This window comes from Bos javanicus, chromosome 22 (genome assembly GCF_032452875.1).
Source record: "Bos javanicus breed banteng chromosome 22, ARS-OSU_banteng_1.0, whole genome shotgun sequence".
NCBI classification, from domain to species: Eukaryota; Metazoa; Chordata; class Mammalia; order Artiodactyla; family Bovidae; genus Bos; species Bos javanicus.
In genome coordinates, this window is record NC_083889.1 from 32251143 (window position 1) to 32270750 (window position 19608).

Consider the following 19608-nt stretch of genomic DNA (forward strand, 5'->3'; position numbering starts at 1 on the left):
TCTATCCTGAGAGGTCTTAACTGGCTCAGAGATCAATATCACCTCCCATGTGTCTTGAGAATATCCTGACTGATCCTGAAGCCAGTCCTTACTGCTGTTTTCCATGTCGTAGAGTACACTGTTGTTGCTGCTGTTGTTTAGTCACCAAGGTGTGTGTGCTCAGTCACTCAGTCGTGTCCAACTCTTTGCAACCCAATGGACTATAGCCCACCAGGCTCCTCTGTCCATGGCATTTCCCAGGCAAGAATCCTGGAAGGGGTTGCAGTTTCCTTCTTCAGGGGATCTTCCCAACCCAGGGATTGAACCCAGGGATGGAACCTGCATCTCCTGCTTGGCAGGCAGATTCTTTACCACAGAGCCACCAGGGAAGCCCCATAGAGAACATACATGGTGCTAATGTTTGTGTGGTACCAGGGTAAATGTATATGACGCTGCTCAGAGCTTGAGGTGACAATCTGCAGGATAATAGGCTGCCTTGAGGGCTGAGCAGACCAGTAGCTCAGGATACCCTTTCCCCTGTTACATCCATACACAGGTTGTGAAGCTGTGGTCAAAGCTAATCATGATGACCTTATTCCTTTTGCTCATGATTGGTTTAGGGTAAGCATATGACCTAGGTGTGGCCAATGGCATGCAAGGCATTGATGCATTTCTTGAAAAGCTCTTTTTACTCCTAAAAAGAGACATAGAGAAAGAGATAGTCCTTCTTTTGGAGTAAGGATGTGGTACTTGGAAGAGTGACCACTATATGCAACCATGAGAAAATGTTAGTTTCAGGAGAACATGCTGAGTGGAAAAAATGGAAGGAATTTGGGACTTGGATGGCAGTGCTATTCTGTGGACCTCACCAACCTTGGAGCTACCCTCCCTTTAGATAGTAAGATAATCGATTCATAACGTTGAAGTTGTTTTTACTTAGATTTTGTTTGTTGTTGTTCTTCAGTTGCTAAGTCATTTCCGACTCTTTTCAACCCGGCCAGGCTCCCCTGTCCTTCACTATCTCCCAGAGTTTGCTCAAACTTACGTTCATTGAGTCGGTAATGCCATCCAACCATCTCATCCTCTGTTGCCCAGTCCTCCTCCTGCCCTCAATCTTTCCCAGCATCAGGGTCTCTTCCAATGAGTTGACTCTTCCAGTCAGGTGGCCAAAGTATTGGAGCTTTCATCATCAGTCCTTCCAATGAATATTCAGGGTTGGTTTCCTTTAGGACTGACTAGTTTGATCTCCTTGCTGTCCAAGGGAATGTCAGGAGTCTTCTCCAGCACCACAGTTTGAAAGGATCAAGTATTCAGTGTGCAGCCTTCTTTATGGTCCAACTCACATCTGTACATGACTACTGGAAGAAAATAATTTTGTCTAGATGGACCTTTGTCGGCAAAGTAATGTCTCTGCTTTTTAATATGCTGTCTGAGTTTGTCATAGCTTTTCTTCCAAAGAGCAAGTGTCTTTTAATTTCATGGCTGTAGCCACCATCTGCAGTGATTTTGGAGCCCAAGAATATAAAGTCTGTCATTGTTTCCACTTTTTTCCCATCTATTTGCTATGAAATGATGAGACCAGATGCCATGATCTTAGTTTTTTAATGTTGAGCTGTAAGCCAGCTTTTTTACTCTCTTCTTTCACTGTCATCTAGAGGCTCTTTAGTTCCTCTTCACTTTGTTTGATACTTACTACAAAAAGGATTCTGATATAAGATCTGCTCAGGACTTGAGGGTCACGACTTGTAGAAGGTTGTCCAACCAAAAAGGTGCTCAAGAAAAGAAACTTCTGAGGAAAGAATGGAATAGCTGAAGTTGTACTGGTAAAAGGAAAATGTTTACATTCAAAGTAAGTTAGATAAAAATAGAAGGAAGCTTTTTTTAAGTGCTTTACATTAAAAATCACAAAACTTTTTTCATTAATATGATAGTGGTCTTGACCAGAAATATTTGCCAACATCTCAGCAAAACTTTAGAGAAAGGAAAGATTTTTGCAGTTTTAACAATTGCAGGAGGCAGAACTGCATATAGGTCAGAAACCTGGCCCTGGAGCCAAACTGTCTAGGTTTAGATCCTGCACCTGCTACTTCCTGCTCTATGACTTCATGTAAGTTATTTAACCTCTCTGGGCTTCATTTTTCTCATCATCTGTAAAATAAAGATAATACTAGTTCCTACCTCAAAGATGTTATTGTGTATATCTTTACAAAATATAGGAACAGCATTTGGTGTATATGTACCATGTAAGGGTTTGCTAGTATTAGTTAGCAGTTATCATCAGGTGGCACTAGTGGTTAAGAATCTGCCTTCCATCCCTGGGTCAGGAAGATTCCCTGGAGAAGGGAATGGCAACCCACTTGAGTACTCTTGCCTGAGATATCCCATGGACCGAGGAGCCTCGTGGGCTACAGTCCATAGGGTTACGAAGAGTTGGACACAACTGAGTGCTCGAGCACACACACACAGCATAAACGATCATCCAAATCTGCTGCTGCTGCTGCTAAGTCGCTTCAGTCGTGTCCGACTCTGTGCGACCCCATAGACGGCAGCCCACCAGGCTCCTCCGTCCTTGGGATTCTCCAGGCAAGAACACTGGAGTGGGTTGCCATTTCCTTCTCCAATGCATGAACGTGAAAATTGAAAGTAAAGTCACTCAGTCGTGTCCGACTCTTAGCGACCCCATGGACTGCAGCCTACCAGGCTCCTCCGTGCATGGGATTTTCCAGACAAGAGTACCGGAGTGGGGTGCCCTTGCCTTCTCCGCATCCAAACCTATGCACATGTTAAAAAAAAAAAAAAAAAGTCACTTAAACACAGGTGCTTCTATGACTACGCAGTCACTAAAGTGGCTAAAATAAGGTCTGTTATACTAAGTGTTGGCAAAGACCTCTCATACATTACTGATGGGAGTGTAAAATGGTGTGGCCCTTTTGGGAAATTGGGCTTCCCTGGTGGCTCAGACAGTAAAGAATCCGCCTGCAATGCAGGAGACCTGGGTTCGATCACTGGGTTTGGAAGATCCCCTGGAGGAGAGCATGGCAACCCACTCCAGTATTCTTGCCTCGAGAATCCCCATGGACAGAGGAGCCTGGTGGGCTATAGTCCATGGGTTCACAGATAGTCAGACACGACTGAGAGACTGACACTTAACACTTTGGGAAATGGACAGTTTCTTAAAAAATTAAACATGCATCCATCCCATGATCTGTTAGCGCCACTTCTAAGTATTTAATCAAGAGAAATAAAAATTTATATACATACTCATATACAAACACACAGACACACATACACACAAGACTTGTAAATGAATGTTCATAGCCTATTTCTTTATAATACCTCCAAACTAGAAATAGCTCAGGTTTCCATTAACAGAAGAGTAAATAAACTGTTGTATATGTATACAATAGAATACCTACTCAGCAATAAAAAATGAATTAACTGCAAATATATCCAACACCATTAATGAATTTCGAAAACATTTTGCTCAGTGAAGGAACACTCATCAAAGAATACATACGTTCTAATTCAATTCATATGATGTCCTAGAACAGGAATAGCTGATCTATGGTAATAGAAATCTATTCTAATCTATGGTAATATAAATCTGAACAGTGGTTGCTTCTGAGAGATGGGGAAAGATTGGGCAGAGGCAATTGGGAGAATATTCTGCAAAGTTCTTTATCTCGGTAAGGGTGTGGACAATATAGGTGTATACATTTGTCAAACTTGATCAAGTTGTAATACCTAGAGGATGTATATTTTGCTATTTATAGCTCTGTTTTAAAATGAAACAAAAAACAATAGCAGATGCTGCACAGGTCTTGGAAAGTAAATGTACAAGATGAGCATCTTTTCATCCTGGGTAGCAAGAAAAATATCAAAAACTATGAGTCATGTCTGAAGGATACAGTAGTTGACTTGAGGGATTGTCTCCCAGTGGCCAATACGGGACAGTTTGAACATCGACAAAGACAACAACTTAAATTTTATTATGGCACATATAATATATCTAAATACATATGTTTATGAATACTTAAATAAAAAACCAATTTGGCTACCATTAGAAGTGCCAACTTACTATTTTGAAAACTGGTAAATAAAGGTGAAGAATTGAGCATTTGCAATCTCTGCTTTATGAATTGTACCACTTAGTAACCCATTCATGGATGAGAGGAAATTTCTCACTTGAGAAATAGTCTAGCTCAAAGTAAAGGGTGATACAATTGAAAAGTCATCATATTGAAACCCTTAGTCAATTAAATGATCTAACTATTGAGCTAACATCACAAGGAGAGATAGCCCAAATGAGAAAACACAGATTGGTGACCAGTGAAACCATCCTGACAAAAAGAGACCTGATTGGTATCTGACCAAGCCTTCAGACTCAACCAACGTACAGGAAATACAGTGAACAAAAGACCATGTTAAATGACACCAGAGAGATGTAATCAACAGAACTCAGATGGTGGGAGAACTGGCAGAATAAACAGCCCAGTTTCTTCAACAAATAAATTATAATGAGAGCGAGACAGAGAAGAGGCGAAAAAGAGGGAAAGATGAATGGGAGAGAAACTTCTAGATTAACAGAGACCTAAGAGAAATAACAAAATGCTTTTGTAAACAGTTTTGGATCTTGATTCAAACAAACTTGGAAAAAAAATGCCTTCAAAAATTAAGTGGAAATTTGAACACTAACTGGATATTTGATGATTATTAGTTAATATTGGGCACTTTGGGGTAATTAAAGTTTTATATTTTTTAAAAATGTCCTTAGCTTTTATATTGGAATATTTACAGATAAAATTTTTTGACCGTCTTAGATTTGCTCCAGAGTAATACATAAAAAGGACAGAAAGTGGATGAGAATATTAATGAAACAAGATTAGCCATGTGTTAAAACTGTTAAAACTGGTTGATGGATACATGGAGGTTCATTATACCCATCTGTCACTTTTTGTAAGGACTTGAAATTTTCCACCATAAAAAGTTCTGTTTCGATTTCAAAGGAACACAAAGTGGGAGAAGAGGGGAAAACAAAACAAAAACCCAGAATCTGCAGAAATACAGGAAGGAAATCTAATAGCATGCCAGCATGCCTGAATGTTAACCCCTGGACGTGTTTCTCCCTGTCTGCAAGAGCCGAATGAGAAGGCTGTGTTTAAGACGGAGAGCTCTGGGTTTGAATCCTGTTCTCCTACACCCAGTTGTGAGGACTTCTCTTACCAGATCTTCTGAGCCTCTGTCTCAGCTGTAAAATGGAGATGAACAAGTACCCACTTCCTAGGGTCGCTGTCAGGATAAAAGAAGAATCTATGTAAAGCACGGGGCACAATACTTGGCACCAGTTGGCACTGAATAAATATGGGCTGTTGACTATGAGTTTACTGCATGGAACATTTAAACTCAGAAAATAAACCAATGAATATACACACTTTTCAATGAATGCTGGAGCATTTTTGACGGCCTTTTTCTGTTTGTTTTTCCAAATACGGGAGTGAGATTAGATTTTACAGTGTCCATCACCTGAAAAACGGCAAGTGCCTTGTGGTAAAACCAAGTCACAAGTCATGGGGCTCTCATCTTGTGAAACAGATAGAAAAGGAATCCCCCATAAGGCTTGCCTTTCTCCCTTACATTTTTTCACCTCTGTTTTTCTATTTTTGGTTAAGAAAGCAAGAGAAGCCGCCTAGAACAAGAAACTTCCCTCTTTTGCTGCCTGGAGGGGAATGTGAGTAATGGACTTTTCCATCAGGGTTGTTTTTCCTGGATATGGTGCGCCCCCTCCAACTGCTGGAACACGTGATCCTGAGGGAGACCTTAAATAAACTTCAAATGTTCCTTATCAGTCAGCAGTGCTGTCCCAGTTCTAGTAAATTATGAATTTGTTTTCTGCATTTGCTGCTCTTCCTTTTTGAACAGAAGTCCTATTCATTCACAGTATGAGTTGAGCAATTTCCATATGCCCCACAGAAGGCAGAAGTGGTCCTGAACTCAGCCCCCAAATATGCACATGCCTGGCTCTTTTTTTTTTTCTTTTTCTTTTTTTGCTACAACTGGGGATTGAACCCAGGCCACAGAAGTGAATAGCAGCAGATCCTAACCACTAGACCACCAGGGAACTCCCTTGGCTGACTCTTTTTTTTTTTTTTTTCTTATAAATGTTTTGTTTACTGGGGTGCGGAATGGGAAGAGCTAATCAAGAGGATATGAAGAGATGTCTACCTTCCTTCCCTTGTAGCCCAACCCCATTCAGCCAGACCCTAACATACTGCACTGAAAATAAATTTCATATGCAGTAACACACAGTAACTTAAAGATCAAGGCAGCTTAACTGGGCTGTTTTCAGGCTTCCTGTGTAGCTCAGTCGGTAAAGCATCTGCCTGCAATGCGGGAGATCTGGGTGCAATTCCTGGGTCGGGAATATCCCCTGGAGAAGGAAATGGCAACCCACTCCAGTGTTCTTGCCTGGAGAATCCCATGGACAGACGAGCCTGGCAGGCTGCAGTTTGTGGGATCTCAAGAGTCGGACATGACTTTAGTGCTATCTCTTTCAGATGAAAGAACTGTTCATTTGACTTGAAAAGACACTTGTTCAAGAAAGTTTCTGCTTAAGTTTTTTCTTATATGCCTCAGGTGTTTTTTTGTGGAGGGTGGAAGAAGGGGTGGTCTTTGTTGCCCTGCAGGCTATTCTCCAGTTGTGGCAAGCGGGGGCTACTTACTAGTTGCAGTGCCTGGGCTTCTCATTGGGGTGGCCTCTCTTGTTGCAGAGCTCGGGCTCTAGAGCCTGCCAGCTTCCGTAGTTGTGGCACATGGGCTTAGTTGCTCTTAGGATTGTGGAATCTTCCCGGATCAGGGATCGAACACAGTGTCTCCTGCATTGGCAAGCAGATTCTTTGCCACTGAGCCACCAGAGAAGCCCCTCCCCTGGAGGGCTCCTTCTTCATCTTCAATCCTTCCATGACTCTTCATTGCATCCTCCTGCTTTAGTTTCTTCATAGGTCTTAACCCTCACCTGAAATTAACCATATTTATTATTTTTTAAATTTCTTGCCCCACTCTGGACATCTCCCCCATCATCACTGTGTCCTCACCACCTAGCCCAATACCCAGCAAAACTAATTACATAATTGGTAGGAGCCAGTGCATATGGAAAAATGTGAGCCCCAGTGTTCAAAATGTATTAAAAATTACAAGACCACAGAGCATTAAGCCAAGTGTAGTGCCCTTTTTTGCAGGTATTACAACCATTATATAAGCAAACCCTCTCCCCCAAAACAGTTATTGGAATGAATGCAGATCTAAGGAAAACTATCAGGAACCTAAGGAACACTGGTGTCCAGATTGATAAATGATGGAAAACAAGACCTAGCCTGTGTGTGAAGGGGATGCATGAACCCTCAACTGCAGGGTTGCCTGTGAGGTGAGAAATGAGATGGTCATGCAGCTCACGTTGAGAAACACTGAGTCTGGGCTGTAAATCCCCCGAGGGTCAGGACCGTAGTGTTTTCACCTTGGATTTCCTTGGCAGGGCTTCTGCACGTACATAGTGGTCCATGAATATTTGATAGGAACTGGATCAGTTCTCAAGGCAGAATTAGAGAAGGTTGGGGAGTTATGAAGGAAATATTCTTTTCTTTAATGCAAACCTCACCATATTCAGGAGGAGATGAGCCGGTCTGAAATTAAGTTTGTCCTTTTAGTTTATGATGAGTGGTTCAGAGCTGTGCTTGGCCGTCAGAGTTTTAGAAAACTGCAGCGCTTTGCCTGTGGTGGGATTTTATGGTGTGTCTGGCATTCGTTTGATGTATGATGTGTTCTGTGATGAAAGTGATGGTTTTGTGAAAGTGCAAAGCTTCTGGTAAGGATTCCTAAGACTGTATTTCTTTAAAAATCGGGTCTACACTTTGACATTTTTTCCCCTAAAATGATGGACCTATTTCCCTTGTCCCACTTCTAGAGATAGTGAAAGCCCCACAGAGTCACCAATACTCTTGTCCAAGCTCACCAGTTAGTGATCATCCAATTATGTCACAGTTTGCATTTTATAGGCATAATTCCACTTATGCCTATATTTCATTTGGACTTACTCTGGGGGTATAATTTCATTTTCTTTTCTAAAATTTATTTCACTGCAATAGTTGATTTACAATGTAGTAGTTGTAGTTGATTTACAATGTTGTGTTAATTTCTGTGTGTTTTTTTTTTTTTAATTTCATTTTCAGTGGGACTCAGCAGAGCTCCCTGAGCCTGCATTTGCATCCCACATTAAGCCCTGGCCCGGGGCTGACTGTCAGAGAGGAGCCACGTGGAAGAGCAGCGGTTTCAGGTTGGGTGTAGAGAGTTGCCACTCTTCCGGTGTGCACCTTTCTATGCAAATTCTAGAGGACAGGGTCCTGTCTAACGCACAGACCACAGAGCTCCTATCTGATACCAGTGCTGCAACAGCTATCCTTTCCCCAAGATGGAATCCCTGGTACCTGAGCCTCCCAGTGTCTTTGCACCTGGGGCCCCACCCAGCTCCCCAGTTCCGTGTTGATAATCACTCATCTTATAAACAGTATTGGTCAGTTGATGAAGGGTATTTGGTTCCAGTTGTCCTGTCTCTTGTGAACTACTGTATTAGATAGAACCTTTTTGTTTGCAAACCAATTAAAAAAAATTTTAACTCGCTTAAGTAGAAGTAGAAATTATAGTGATTCAGACAGTCTTTGGATTCTGTTTATCTCCAGCTCTTCTCTCTGGCCTGAAGTACTCTGGTACTCCAGGTCTCATCCTGGCAGCTTTTTAACTCCAGAACAAAGACAGACACGCTTCTTCCCTGTTCCCTTTAACTGGGAATATAGGAGACTGGTATTTTTATTGCTATTCCTGAATCTGGGCTTCCCTGGTGACTCAGTGGTAAAGAATCCATCTGCCACTGTAAAAGATGTGGGTTCGATCACTGGATCAGGAAGATCCCTTGGAGAAGGAAATAGCAACCCACTCCTGTATTCTTGCCTGAGAAATCCTATGGACAGAGGAACCTGGCAGACTATAGTCCATGGGGTCGCAAAAAAGAGTTGGGCATGACTTAGCAACTAAACAACAATTCCTGAATCACATGTTTATTATCCTTTGATATAGGGACATGAGGTTTCACTCTAATCATTTGGATGGTGCCCTCATGGAAAAGCAGGGATCGTAATTAGAAAAGGTGAAACAGTTAAGATGGTTGAAAACAACACACTTAAGCTGTGATCGTATCCTGGTTTTAGTCTTCATGTGTGCTCCCACGGCCGTAACCTGACCTTGCCCCAACCCTGTATTTGGTCTGTCACTTTACCTGGTCCTTCAGGTCGGCTTTAGCCTCCTGGATTTAGCTCATTCTATTGTCTTGATTATGAAACTATTTATCAAAATTCTGATTGTCCTTCAACAGTGAAAAATTCTTTCCTTATCTTTGGAAATGTCACACTAGATCTCTCCGTAGACTTTCCAACTCAGGGAGAAAAGTCACCATTTATTGAGCTTTTGCTGCTATATGTCCCCAAATAGAAGTTTCCCCCAAATATAAAGTCACTCCCCATGTTCCCACTAAGAAGATTCAAGACAAGTGTTTTACCCAACTTGGTGTATATGTGCGAGTGCTCAGTCATGTCTGACTCTTTGTGACCCCATGGACTGTAGCCCATCAGGCTTCTCTGTCCATGGGATTCTCCAGGCAAGAATACTGGAGTGGGTTGCCATTTCCTTCTCCAGGGGATCTTCCCAACCCAGGGATCAAACTCATGTCTCCTGCACTGGCAAGCAAATTCTTTACTACTGAGCCACTTGGGAAGTGTCTTACCCTACTTGGAGATATAAAAATTTAGGAATGTAGATGAAATAGTCCAGTATCTTCTTCCAGTACTTAAGATTATTTGCCCTGTGGATTAAGAATTTGGGTGATTGCTATCTTGCACTTTCCCTCTTTATGAAGTAATTTTTTTCAGTCTCTCTACATGCATCTGTGTGCTGTGTTGGCCCCGAAATGTAAGCCCCTGACTGAATCATCCTTCTAGCTTACTCAAGCACAGCATCTTTGCTTCTGCCCAAGTCATTTGAGCTACAGAACTTTTTCTTTCTTTTTTTTTTTATAATTGAAGTATAGTTGATTTACAGTATTGTGTTAGTTTCTGGTGTACAGCAAAGGTATTAAGTTACACATATATTTTTCATATTCTTTTCCATTATGATTTATTACAGGATATTGAATATAATTCTCTGCATTATACAATAGGACCTTGGGTTGTTTATCCATTCTGTATATAATAGTTTGCTTCTGATAATCCCAAACTCCTAACCCATCTTTTCCAATTCTCCCTCCTTGGCAACCACAGGACTGTTTCTGTTTCATAGATAAGCTCATATGTGTCGTATTTTAAGTTAGACATGTAAGTGATATCATATGATGCTTATCTCTATCTCTCTCTGACTTATTTTGGTCAGTGTGATCATCTCTAGATCCACTCATGGAGCTGCAGATGGCATTATTCATTCTTTTGTATAGCTGAGTAATAGTCCATTTCATATAAGTATAACATCTTTATCCATTCATCCGTCCATGAACATTTAGGTTGTTTCCATGTCTTCAATTCTGTTGAGTTCAGTTCAGTTCAGTCACTCAGTCGTGTCTGACTCTTTGCTACCCCATGGACCGCAGCATGCCAGGCCTTCCTCTCCATCACCAACTCCCAGAGTTTACTCACTCATGTCCATTGAGTTGGTGATGCCATCCAGCCATCTCATCCTCTGTCGTCCCCTTCTCCTCCTGCCTTCAGTCTCTCCCAGCATCAGGGTCTTTTCCAATGAGTCAGTTCTTCGCAACAGGTGGCCAAAGTATTGGAGTTTCAGCTTCAGCATCAGTCCTTCCAATGAATATTCAGGACTGATTTCCTTTAGGATGGACTGGCTGGATCTCCTTGCAGTCCAGGGGACTCTCAAGAGTCTTCTCCAACATCACAGTTCAAAAGCATCAATTCTTCGGTTCTCAGCTTTCTTTATAGTCCAATGCTCACATCCATACTTGACTACTGGAAAAACCATAGCTTTGACTAGACAGACCTTTGTTGGCAAAGTAATGTCTCTGCTTTTTAATAACATGTCTAGGTTGGTCATAACTTTTCTTCCAAGGAGCAAGCTTCTTTTAATTTCATGGCTTCAGTCACCATCTGCAGTGATTTTGGAGCCCCAAAAAATAAAGTCTGTCACTGTTTCAACTGTTTCCCCATCTATTTGCCATGAAGTGATGGGACCAGATGCCATGATCTTAGTTTTCTGAATGTTGAGTTTTAAGCTGACTTTTTCATTCTCCTCTTTCACTTTCATCAAGAAGCACTTTAGTGCTTCCATGTCTTAGCTATTATAAATAGTACAGCACTTTTTCAGTCTCTGTGTATGTTACTTCACTGGGAGTATTATTGTGTGAGTTTTTTTTCCTCCTTTATGGGGTCGCACAGAGTCAGATACGACTGAAGCGACTTAGCAGCAGCAGCAGAGTTGTATATGCATGGTCTTCCAGCATAACCACCTACTGCATGGCCAAGTAGCGTTAAGTAACCTGGTTACTCTAGCATTCAGCCCTTCTGATTGTAAGGTCACATGCCTATAATTATTATTGAATTGGCAGTAACTCCTTTGCTACCGATTTCACCAAATGATCTTTATAAGCATCCAAACTTGATATTGAATTAGGTTGTTTCAAGGTATTGTGTCTCCCCGCAACAGTACACTATAATTCAAAGGAATTGGAGTCTTTGAGTTGTGTCTCATTTCTGAGGGACAGGGATTTTGATAGGAGAGAGGGCACCTCTCCTTTTATTTAAATACATGGTGTATGTCTATCTGCCAGTCAGATTCCTTGTGTTTTGTATGTCCAATCTCATTTAATTCCTCCAACACCCTTAACGAGATAGGGCTTTTTATCCCCATTTTACTAAGAAGGAAACAGTTATCAGAGGGGTCAAATAACTTACCCAAGAACATATGGCTACAAAATGCCAGGCTCGTCTGGCTCTAGAATACATGTTTTCTTAGTTACACCACACACTAGCACAAAAGTCCAGAAGATTCTTTTTTCAGATGGGAAAAACAGGGTACCACACCACAGCCTCTTACTTAGCCATTCTATAATTAAAAAGTGGGTTTTTTTTTTTTTTACTGAATTTTATATATTTTTCTCTCTACTTGACTTTGAAGTATAATGGATTTTGATTATTCCCTGTCCATTGAGTTCATTAGTAATGATTTTGAAGTGCAAATGATGCAATAAATCCTTTTTCAAGACCAAGGTCTTTCTCCCAAGATTTTCTGTTTGTGACTAACATCACTGATGCCAATTCTAATGTTATCCCATGGAATTTGGAGTTTCCTTTTGAGTGTAAATGCGAATGGTGTAGAATGGCTGTGAATAGCACAGCTGAGTTCAGTGTTATTTCTGTTTGTGTTTATTAAATTCCCTGCCTGTTCAAAATGTGTACGGACTGAAGAGCCAAAACTGAAGTTTGGATTCCTAAATGTCCTAGCCAATCTCCGAATAATTATCCAATGCAGATGATGCATGACCAATAAACAACATTTCATCATGTGTTTACACGTGTTAGGAAGAAAGGCTTTAGGTGGCCAAAAAAAAATAGCAGAAGTTTTGGGTTGTTGGTTTTTTTTTTTCCTCCCATTGCTCTCCTGACTCATGTTGAAAGGCTTTTGTTTCTAATCAAAGCAACAAACGGTAAGGTCATTTCCTTGCGATTATATGGCAGCGGAAGGCGTCGGGGTTTTTAGGTCCCTACTTCCACCAGCTTGTATTTGGAGAAAACACACACACAAGTGCTTAATACATGTGTCCTTTGTCCTGCCCGTTCTCTCCAGTCCCTTTAAATGAGCCGAGATCATGGTTCAGAGGTAAGAATAATTTCTCTTCTAATCTTTTGATTGCGGACAGCGTAATGGTGCTTCTTGAGCTCTTTCTGGAGGGCAGATTTTAATATTTTACAGGGGAGAATTAACTTAAGTACTAATATTTCAGAACCCGACTTTCAGAAAAGGAAACTCCAAGAAATGTTTGTCTTCACTCTTTTCAAAGAGTTATTCCTTCCCCCAAAGACCTGGATCTGCTCCAGTGTGATAGCACTGTGAAAATCATCCTTAACATTCATCTTTTGGAGGGTTTTCCTGTCATTGTGTTGAATGTTATCTCTGCCCCTTAAAGGTCCTAAAAGGCTGATTTCTTGTTTTCAATTTCAGAACTTTGGTAATTGTTGAAGTGTATAATTCCACCTCACTGCTCCCCACAACCCCACCCCAAAACCATTCTCTTTTTTTCTTTTTTTTTAATTGTAAAGAGTTGAGCTGTTATACGGATGTGGAAAGGACAGAGCAAGGGCAGGAACGGTGTCAGTAAGCAGCATGGAAATGCTTTGAGATTTGCTGTTGTTAATCATCTCAGCACAGTGTGTTGGGAGCCATCTCTATTTCTGTGAGCATTTGGCAGGAGAGATCCTGTGGGGGACTAGAACTCATTAGTAGCTTTTCTAAAAGGACCTTTTATCATACATCCCTGTCTTGCCTTGAAACAGCAGCAGAAAAATGGAATTCCATCCCTCAGTCTAGTTTATGAAGATTTCATGCAATCAGAATTCAGCAGTTCAAGGTAGAGACCTCAGCAATGCCATTTTCGGGGATGGCTATCAATTAATTCATAAAACCTTTATGATTTGTCAAAGGAAGTCCTACATCCTAATTAAAGGGAAGCCTTTTTTTTTTTTTTTCTTTCCTCCTGTGGATTGTGGCTATGGTAAGCTCATCAAATCTAATTCTGTGCATCCATTTTTTTTTTTTTTTCCCCCTCATGGGTAGAAGTTGAAAGGGAGGAGGGGAGGAAAATCTGGGTAGACTTTAGAAAACAAAGGAAATTGTCTCATCCAGGAGGCTGCAAAGCTCTTGGCTATAAGAGGAAGTCTGTGGAGGAAGTGGGTAGGATTGGGTAGAGAGACAAACGTCAAGGAAATAAATGTATCACAATAGCGGCTGGGATCCTATCCCCTTGTCATAATCCAGCACAGTAGCGTGGCCTTAGAAATCAATCAACTGTCTCTAAATCAGTCCTATCTAAAACTATTTAATGATCTGAAAGAGTAGAAAGGAATGTAACATATCCAAAATGCAGTCCTATTGCCTGGATTCTATTATGGTGACATAGACTCATGTGAGATGATCCTGCTATTAAGAATCAGGACATAAAACCTGCCTAGAAGTAAGACCATCTTGTCATGCAGCCCTTTCGGGAATCAGGAACTACATCTCTTAGCAGAGAAACTAAAATATTCCCAGAAACACCAAATTCCACTCCAGGGCACATTCTCTGTGTTCCAGTGCACCGTTTATTTGGTCATTCATTTGGAGTACACAGAAAACTGTGTACTGATGACTATTGGAATGGAGGTTATTACGGTCGAGTACCCCACCCCCACCACACCCTCACCATGGAGAGAGGGCTCAGTAACAATGGGAAGGGTGGGAGTTTGGGCGGTGGACAAATCCTAGTTGAGTAGGATTGTTAGATGTATTTACGCTGTGGACTATTTGAACTGGAAGAAAGTCACTTTATCCAGTACCCTCATGCTCTTACTGAGTAGTTGGAAATCCAGAGTAGTGGAGGAATGCTCCTAAGATCTCCTGTTGCATTAGGAGCAGGACACAGTCCCGGAGGCCCTCTCTCCAGAGCCCTGGTTTTATTCTGTGTCCACCACACTGCTGTTTCTAGGACCAGCTGGTTGCTTTGTCTGACTTCCAGTATCTCTGCATTTCATGCAGCGTGAGTTTCTTCTCATGCACTCATTTCTGTCCTGGAATAGAGAGGTGAGAGCTGCATCCCAAATGAGACTCTGCTTCTTATTATGGGCTGCTTCCAGCTGCTTCCAACTGCTGGCAGAAACCAATGAACAGGTACATGAAGGACCCCAAGAAAAGAAGCAGCAGTCTTGTCACTAGTCATAACAAGCTGCAGTACTAGATAAAAACGTACTAAAAGACTTTCTCTTTGCTTTGAAAATATTGTCCGAGCCTGAATATATTAGTTAGCTCTTAGTAGATGCGTGTCGCAAGATCATAATTCAAGAATGAGACACATTGTTTGTCCCTGATCTGGATTCCATGAAGCTCCAGTTGAGACTTCCTCTTGCTTAATGTTGGAAAACTATGAAAATTTTTAAATGAAAAACTTTTTCTAAACTGGAAAGATAAAGCTGAGTACAGGTAAAATATACAGTAATACATGTTAGTGTAATCTGACAAGGCTAGTCAAACAGTGTATCATTCCAATAAAGGCAGCAAGAGCAAAGGATGATGTTGGGCTCATTCTCTGTTTATTTTAGATGCTTTCTTTTTTTCCCTTAAAACAAGCCTTTTTAGGTGGTGCTGTAAAGTATATGTTCACTTCTGCCCTGTCTTGGTTTATTTCCTCTTTTGGTTTTCTTCTGTCCTTGCAAGTTAGAGTGAACAAGTCAGCAGAGTTTATATTTGTTGTTTCAAGATTTTACTGTATCCCACCCTTTCTGTTAGACATGTTTTATATTCAGGTTTTGCAGTCAGGAATGAGATTAGTCCAGAAGCTGACCTTCCACAGCAGGAAATCTTTATCTAAAGAGCACTGTGAGAGAGAGTACTGGATTCCAGGTCTAGGTCTGCCTCTGACTGCTGAGCTCTGAGGTCTTGGTGAGCTGACTTTTCCCATCCAGTCCAGCCCTCCGAACCCACATTCATGGGTAAGGCATTAGTGTAGTGCCAAGACCCCTTTTCAGCTTCGAAATTCTCTAACTTTAATCATATGAAATAACTACAGATTCTTTTTTTTTGTATTTATTTATTTGGCTGTGTCGGGTCTTAGCTGCAACCTGAGGGATTTTCAGTCTTCATTATGGCATGCAGGATCTTTAGCAGCATTTAAACTCTTAGCTGTGTCATGTGGGACCTACTTCCCTAACCAGGGATCAAACCCTGGCTCCCTGCATTGAGAGTATGGAGTCTTAGCCACTGAATCACCAGGGAAGTCCCCTAGATTCCTTACAGACCAGTTGCATCTGTCTCTCCCTTTCTGCTGGCCACCACCTCCCTCTCCTCATTCCTCTCTTGTTCTCCTTTTCCTTTTTCTCTCCCTTCTTCCTTCCTTTCCACTGATATTTTCCTTTTCATAAAAAGAGATGCTGAGCATGGACTATAATGACTCAGAAGCCTGTTGAGCCAGGGGCAGTCCATGAGTAGGAGTGATGGGAGGACAGCAAAGTTGAAAATGGAGAAATTTCCCAGGCTGCAGACTGAAATCATAAGTGGAGGTGTTATCTAGGAAGAAATCTGGACCTTGTGGGTCATGGATACATTTCTTGTGTTGAAATTTGACACTGCTCCTTAGATTCCAAATTCCTTAGAAGTCAACACTTATTTTCTGGGGGTGTCCTGCACCAACAGCCTGCCAGACTCAGGTTTACAAAGGTGAATGAGATGCAGTGACTATATGAAGCCCCAACCAGTGGAGGGAGTGCAAATTGGAATTCTTCAGGGACTCTTGGTAAGTCTTCCAAGTTTGCCTTTTAGTTCATTTACTGCTCACTCCTGGGGAGTAGAAAAGCTGTTGATATAACATGGCTGTGAGTAGTAGAATTTAATTATGATTTTGAGGTCAAAAGATTCAACCAACAGCTGTTTTTAGGTAGAAATTGAAACATGTCAATTACAGCAAACAGTGACACCCTAAAGCATTCAGGAGTCCACTGGTAAAGGTTCTGTTTTTGGTAGGGTGTATCCATATGAAACAGGAACAGGAAGTGGCAGGAGTCTTAGCACATGAATCCTGCATGGCCACTTATGAACTGAGTAACCTTTCTGGTGTCGTGACAGACATAATTACAGTTATCTTACTAGGTTGTTGAGAGGATTAGAGCTGGCCTTTGTCACTCAAGACATACATAGTAACTGGCAGTTGCTATTATTAGGTAATATTATTATACATCTATCCCAAGTACAGAGCTTCTCAGGTGGCACTAGTGGTAAAGAACCCACCTGCCAATGCAGGAGACGCCAGGGACGCAGGTTCAATCCCTGAGTTGGGAAGATCCCCTGGAGAAGGGCATGGCAACCCACTCCAGTATTATTGCCTGGGAAATACCATGGACAGAGGAGTCTGGGGGGCTACAGTCCATAGGGTCGCACAGAGCTGGACAGACTGAAGTGACTTAGCACACAGCATGCATCTCAAGTACAGCGAATAAAGACAAGGGTGCCATGAAGATATGGAAACGTCACCAGAAGACTGAGTGTACAAACTAATGAATGGATAATTTTTTTCAGGGCCCTTAATGTTCATGATAGCATAAGTGTGAATCAGTTATTCATTATCCCACCTCTTGTCCTCATCAGGATATCCATCAGCCTTCTGTCCTCTTGGACACACGAGATCACTTGACCTTGCAGACATTTGTCTGGATATCACTGGGCATAGCTTCACAAATAAGTAATGAATTACCATATGTCCAGTGCAAACTTGCGTCTTGGGCCTGACTGAGGTCAAGTGTTCATCATTTTAAAAGACCTAGTTCTAAACCATTTTAAGGACATGAACCCAGATATAAATCTGACAAAAGTTATAGAAACTCTTCCTGGAAAAGATTCTCACACACAGGTTTTGCTTATGCTTTGGAGGTTTGTTTGCAAACCCCTCTACCCACATTAATAGACTTGTAAGAAGTCCTGTATCCCAGCAGGGGAAATGGGATAAATGTATGTGTCTCTCAGAGAAATGGTGAGGAACAAGTTGGCCTCTGTGTGTGATACCTGAGAAAAGAGTTTTTTTGGAGAACTCTTTAGCACTTAACCTTGTTCAAGCCCACTAGAAGTGTGTGATCCGGGAATTGTCGTGGACTCCATACAAGGTATTTAGAACCTAAGGGCAAGTCCTTCCACCTGCAGAGGAGGCTCTGCAGCGGTTTATACCACATCTCTGAGAGGAGTCGCACCTCTACCAATAACTGGAGTGTGGAGGAGGCAGGCACCCTCTTGGTATTTGGCCTTGTGTTGAGTTAAGAGTAAGGTCACTCGAGTGGGACTTGTAAGTAATTGTTCTGTTCACCATTAGAGCAGTCACCTGGCTTTAGGGATTCATCTGAAAATCTGCAGAGATTACACAGTAAGCACTATATTTGAGTTGCAGTGCTAGGAACTTGTTCGTAGTAACCATGCACATCCCTAAGCGCTCACCTGAAGTGCAAGCGCCCCTCTTTTTTAAAACAAGTACTGGGTTCCAACATACCACAGATCTTAATTTTACATTATCCTTTCTTCCTTCTTTTTAAAAGAAGCTACTCATCAACTAGTGGTAGCTTTTAAATATTTTATGTGAGACAAGAAGACTCTGTTGTGCTCTCAGTTTTTAAAAAATGAATAAGCAACTCCATTTTTTCATCCAACAGACATTTATTGAGCAGCTGCTTCTACACGGTGCCAGCTATAAGCTCAGGTCCAGTGATTAAGAAGACAGATAGGGTCCCTGGAGGTGGATATTATACAACAAAGTACATCATTCTTTAATTACAATTGTGAGAAATGCTACAAAAGAGAAGTATAGAGAGCTGAAAGAACACAACACACACTCATAGTAAGAGTTATGGAGCCCACGGCTATTCCAGACACCCTGTGTATCAGCTTATTCAAACCTCATAGCAAGGCACTAGTACTGTTTCCATTACTCAGATCAGGAAACAGAACACAAAGATGAGGTCGTTTGCCCACATGGTGCCCCTAGCAAAACATCGAAGCCAGGATTTGAACCCTGGGTGAGCTGACTTCAGAGTCTTTACTCATAACCACTACACAATGGCTTCTATGAGCAATGAATGTTAAATCTGTGTTTTTAAGAACAAATTGGTTTAGCCAGTCACTTTCCAAACCTTCTCATGCTTTGAGGTGTGAATGAGATCATACAGAGGGAGAACAGGAAGAGGACCAGTGTGGCTGGAGCCAGAGATTTAGGGGGAAAGGAGTACAAGACCGGGGAGGGTGGACAGGGAGCGAGCAGTGCAGGATTAGGTGGTCTGCAGGAGTGATGGGAGCTTTCTTCTGATTGAATCAGGTCAGCTCTGAAGCTAGACCCCCTTGGTCAAGGAGACGCTCGTGGGAACCTTCCACTCCTGTGAGATGAAACCATGGAGGGGAATTCTCCTGATCTGACTAGACTGTTTCAGATCTGTTTACCTTCTTGGGTATACAAAGCATCCTGCTTGAGGATGTTTTGTCTGTGTCATCAACCTGTCCCATTGATGTGTTTTCCAGACCTAGATGTTTTCTGCCTTTTCTGGGGCCTGCAGGACGTTTTTCTTAGTGGTCCATGTAGTCACACCACGCCTGTGGCAGGTTCAATAGTCACCATCATTCATCATGGCTAACACAGAATGGCAGGTGCTGTGTGGGGTTCTTTCCACCCGTTCTTGTGTTTTATCCTGAGCTCCATGAGGTAGATAGTGTTACTGTCCATATTTTTCAAATTTAAAAAAACTCATTTACAGGGGTTAAATGAATTGTCTAGGGTCCCACCAGCTAATTGTTGGAGTCAAGTCTTGCATCCAG

The 19608-nt window shown here is 41.7% G+C and overlaps 1 protein-coding gene across 4 annotated transcripts in view; it reads left to right on the forward strand.

Annotated features, from left to right (window-relative positions):
• The window catches only part of FRMD4B (FERM domain containing 4B), a 358627-nt gene that overhangs the window by 187449 nt on the left and 151570 nt on the right, over positions 1-19608 (forward strand). Inside the window, exon 1 of one of the 4 annotated variants that reach the window (XM_061396421.1) lies at positions 12170-12897. The exons of the other annotated variants lie outside the window; for them this stretch is intronic. Within the exon in view, the coding sequence (XP_061252405.1) occupies positions 12874-12897 (24 nt within the window). The 5' untranslated portion in view covers positions 12170-12873. Of the gene's footprint in view, positions 1-12169; positions 12898-19608 lie in introns of those variants that run through there. 4 annotated transcript variants of the gene reach the window in all.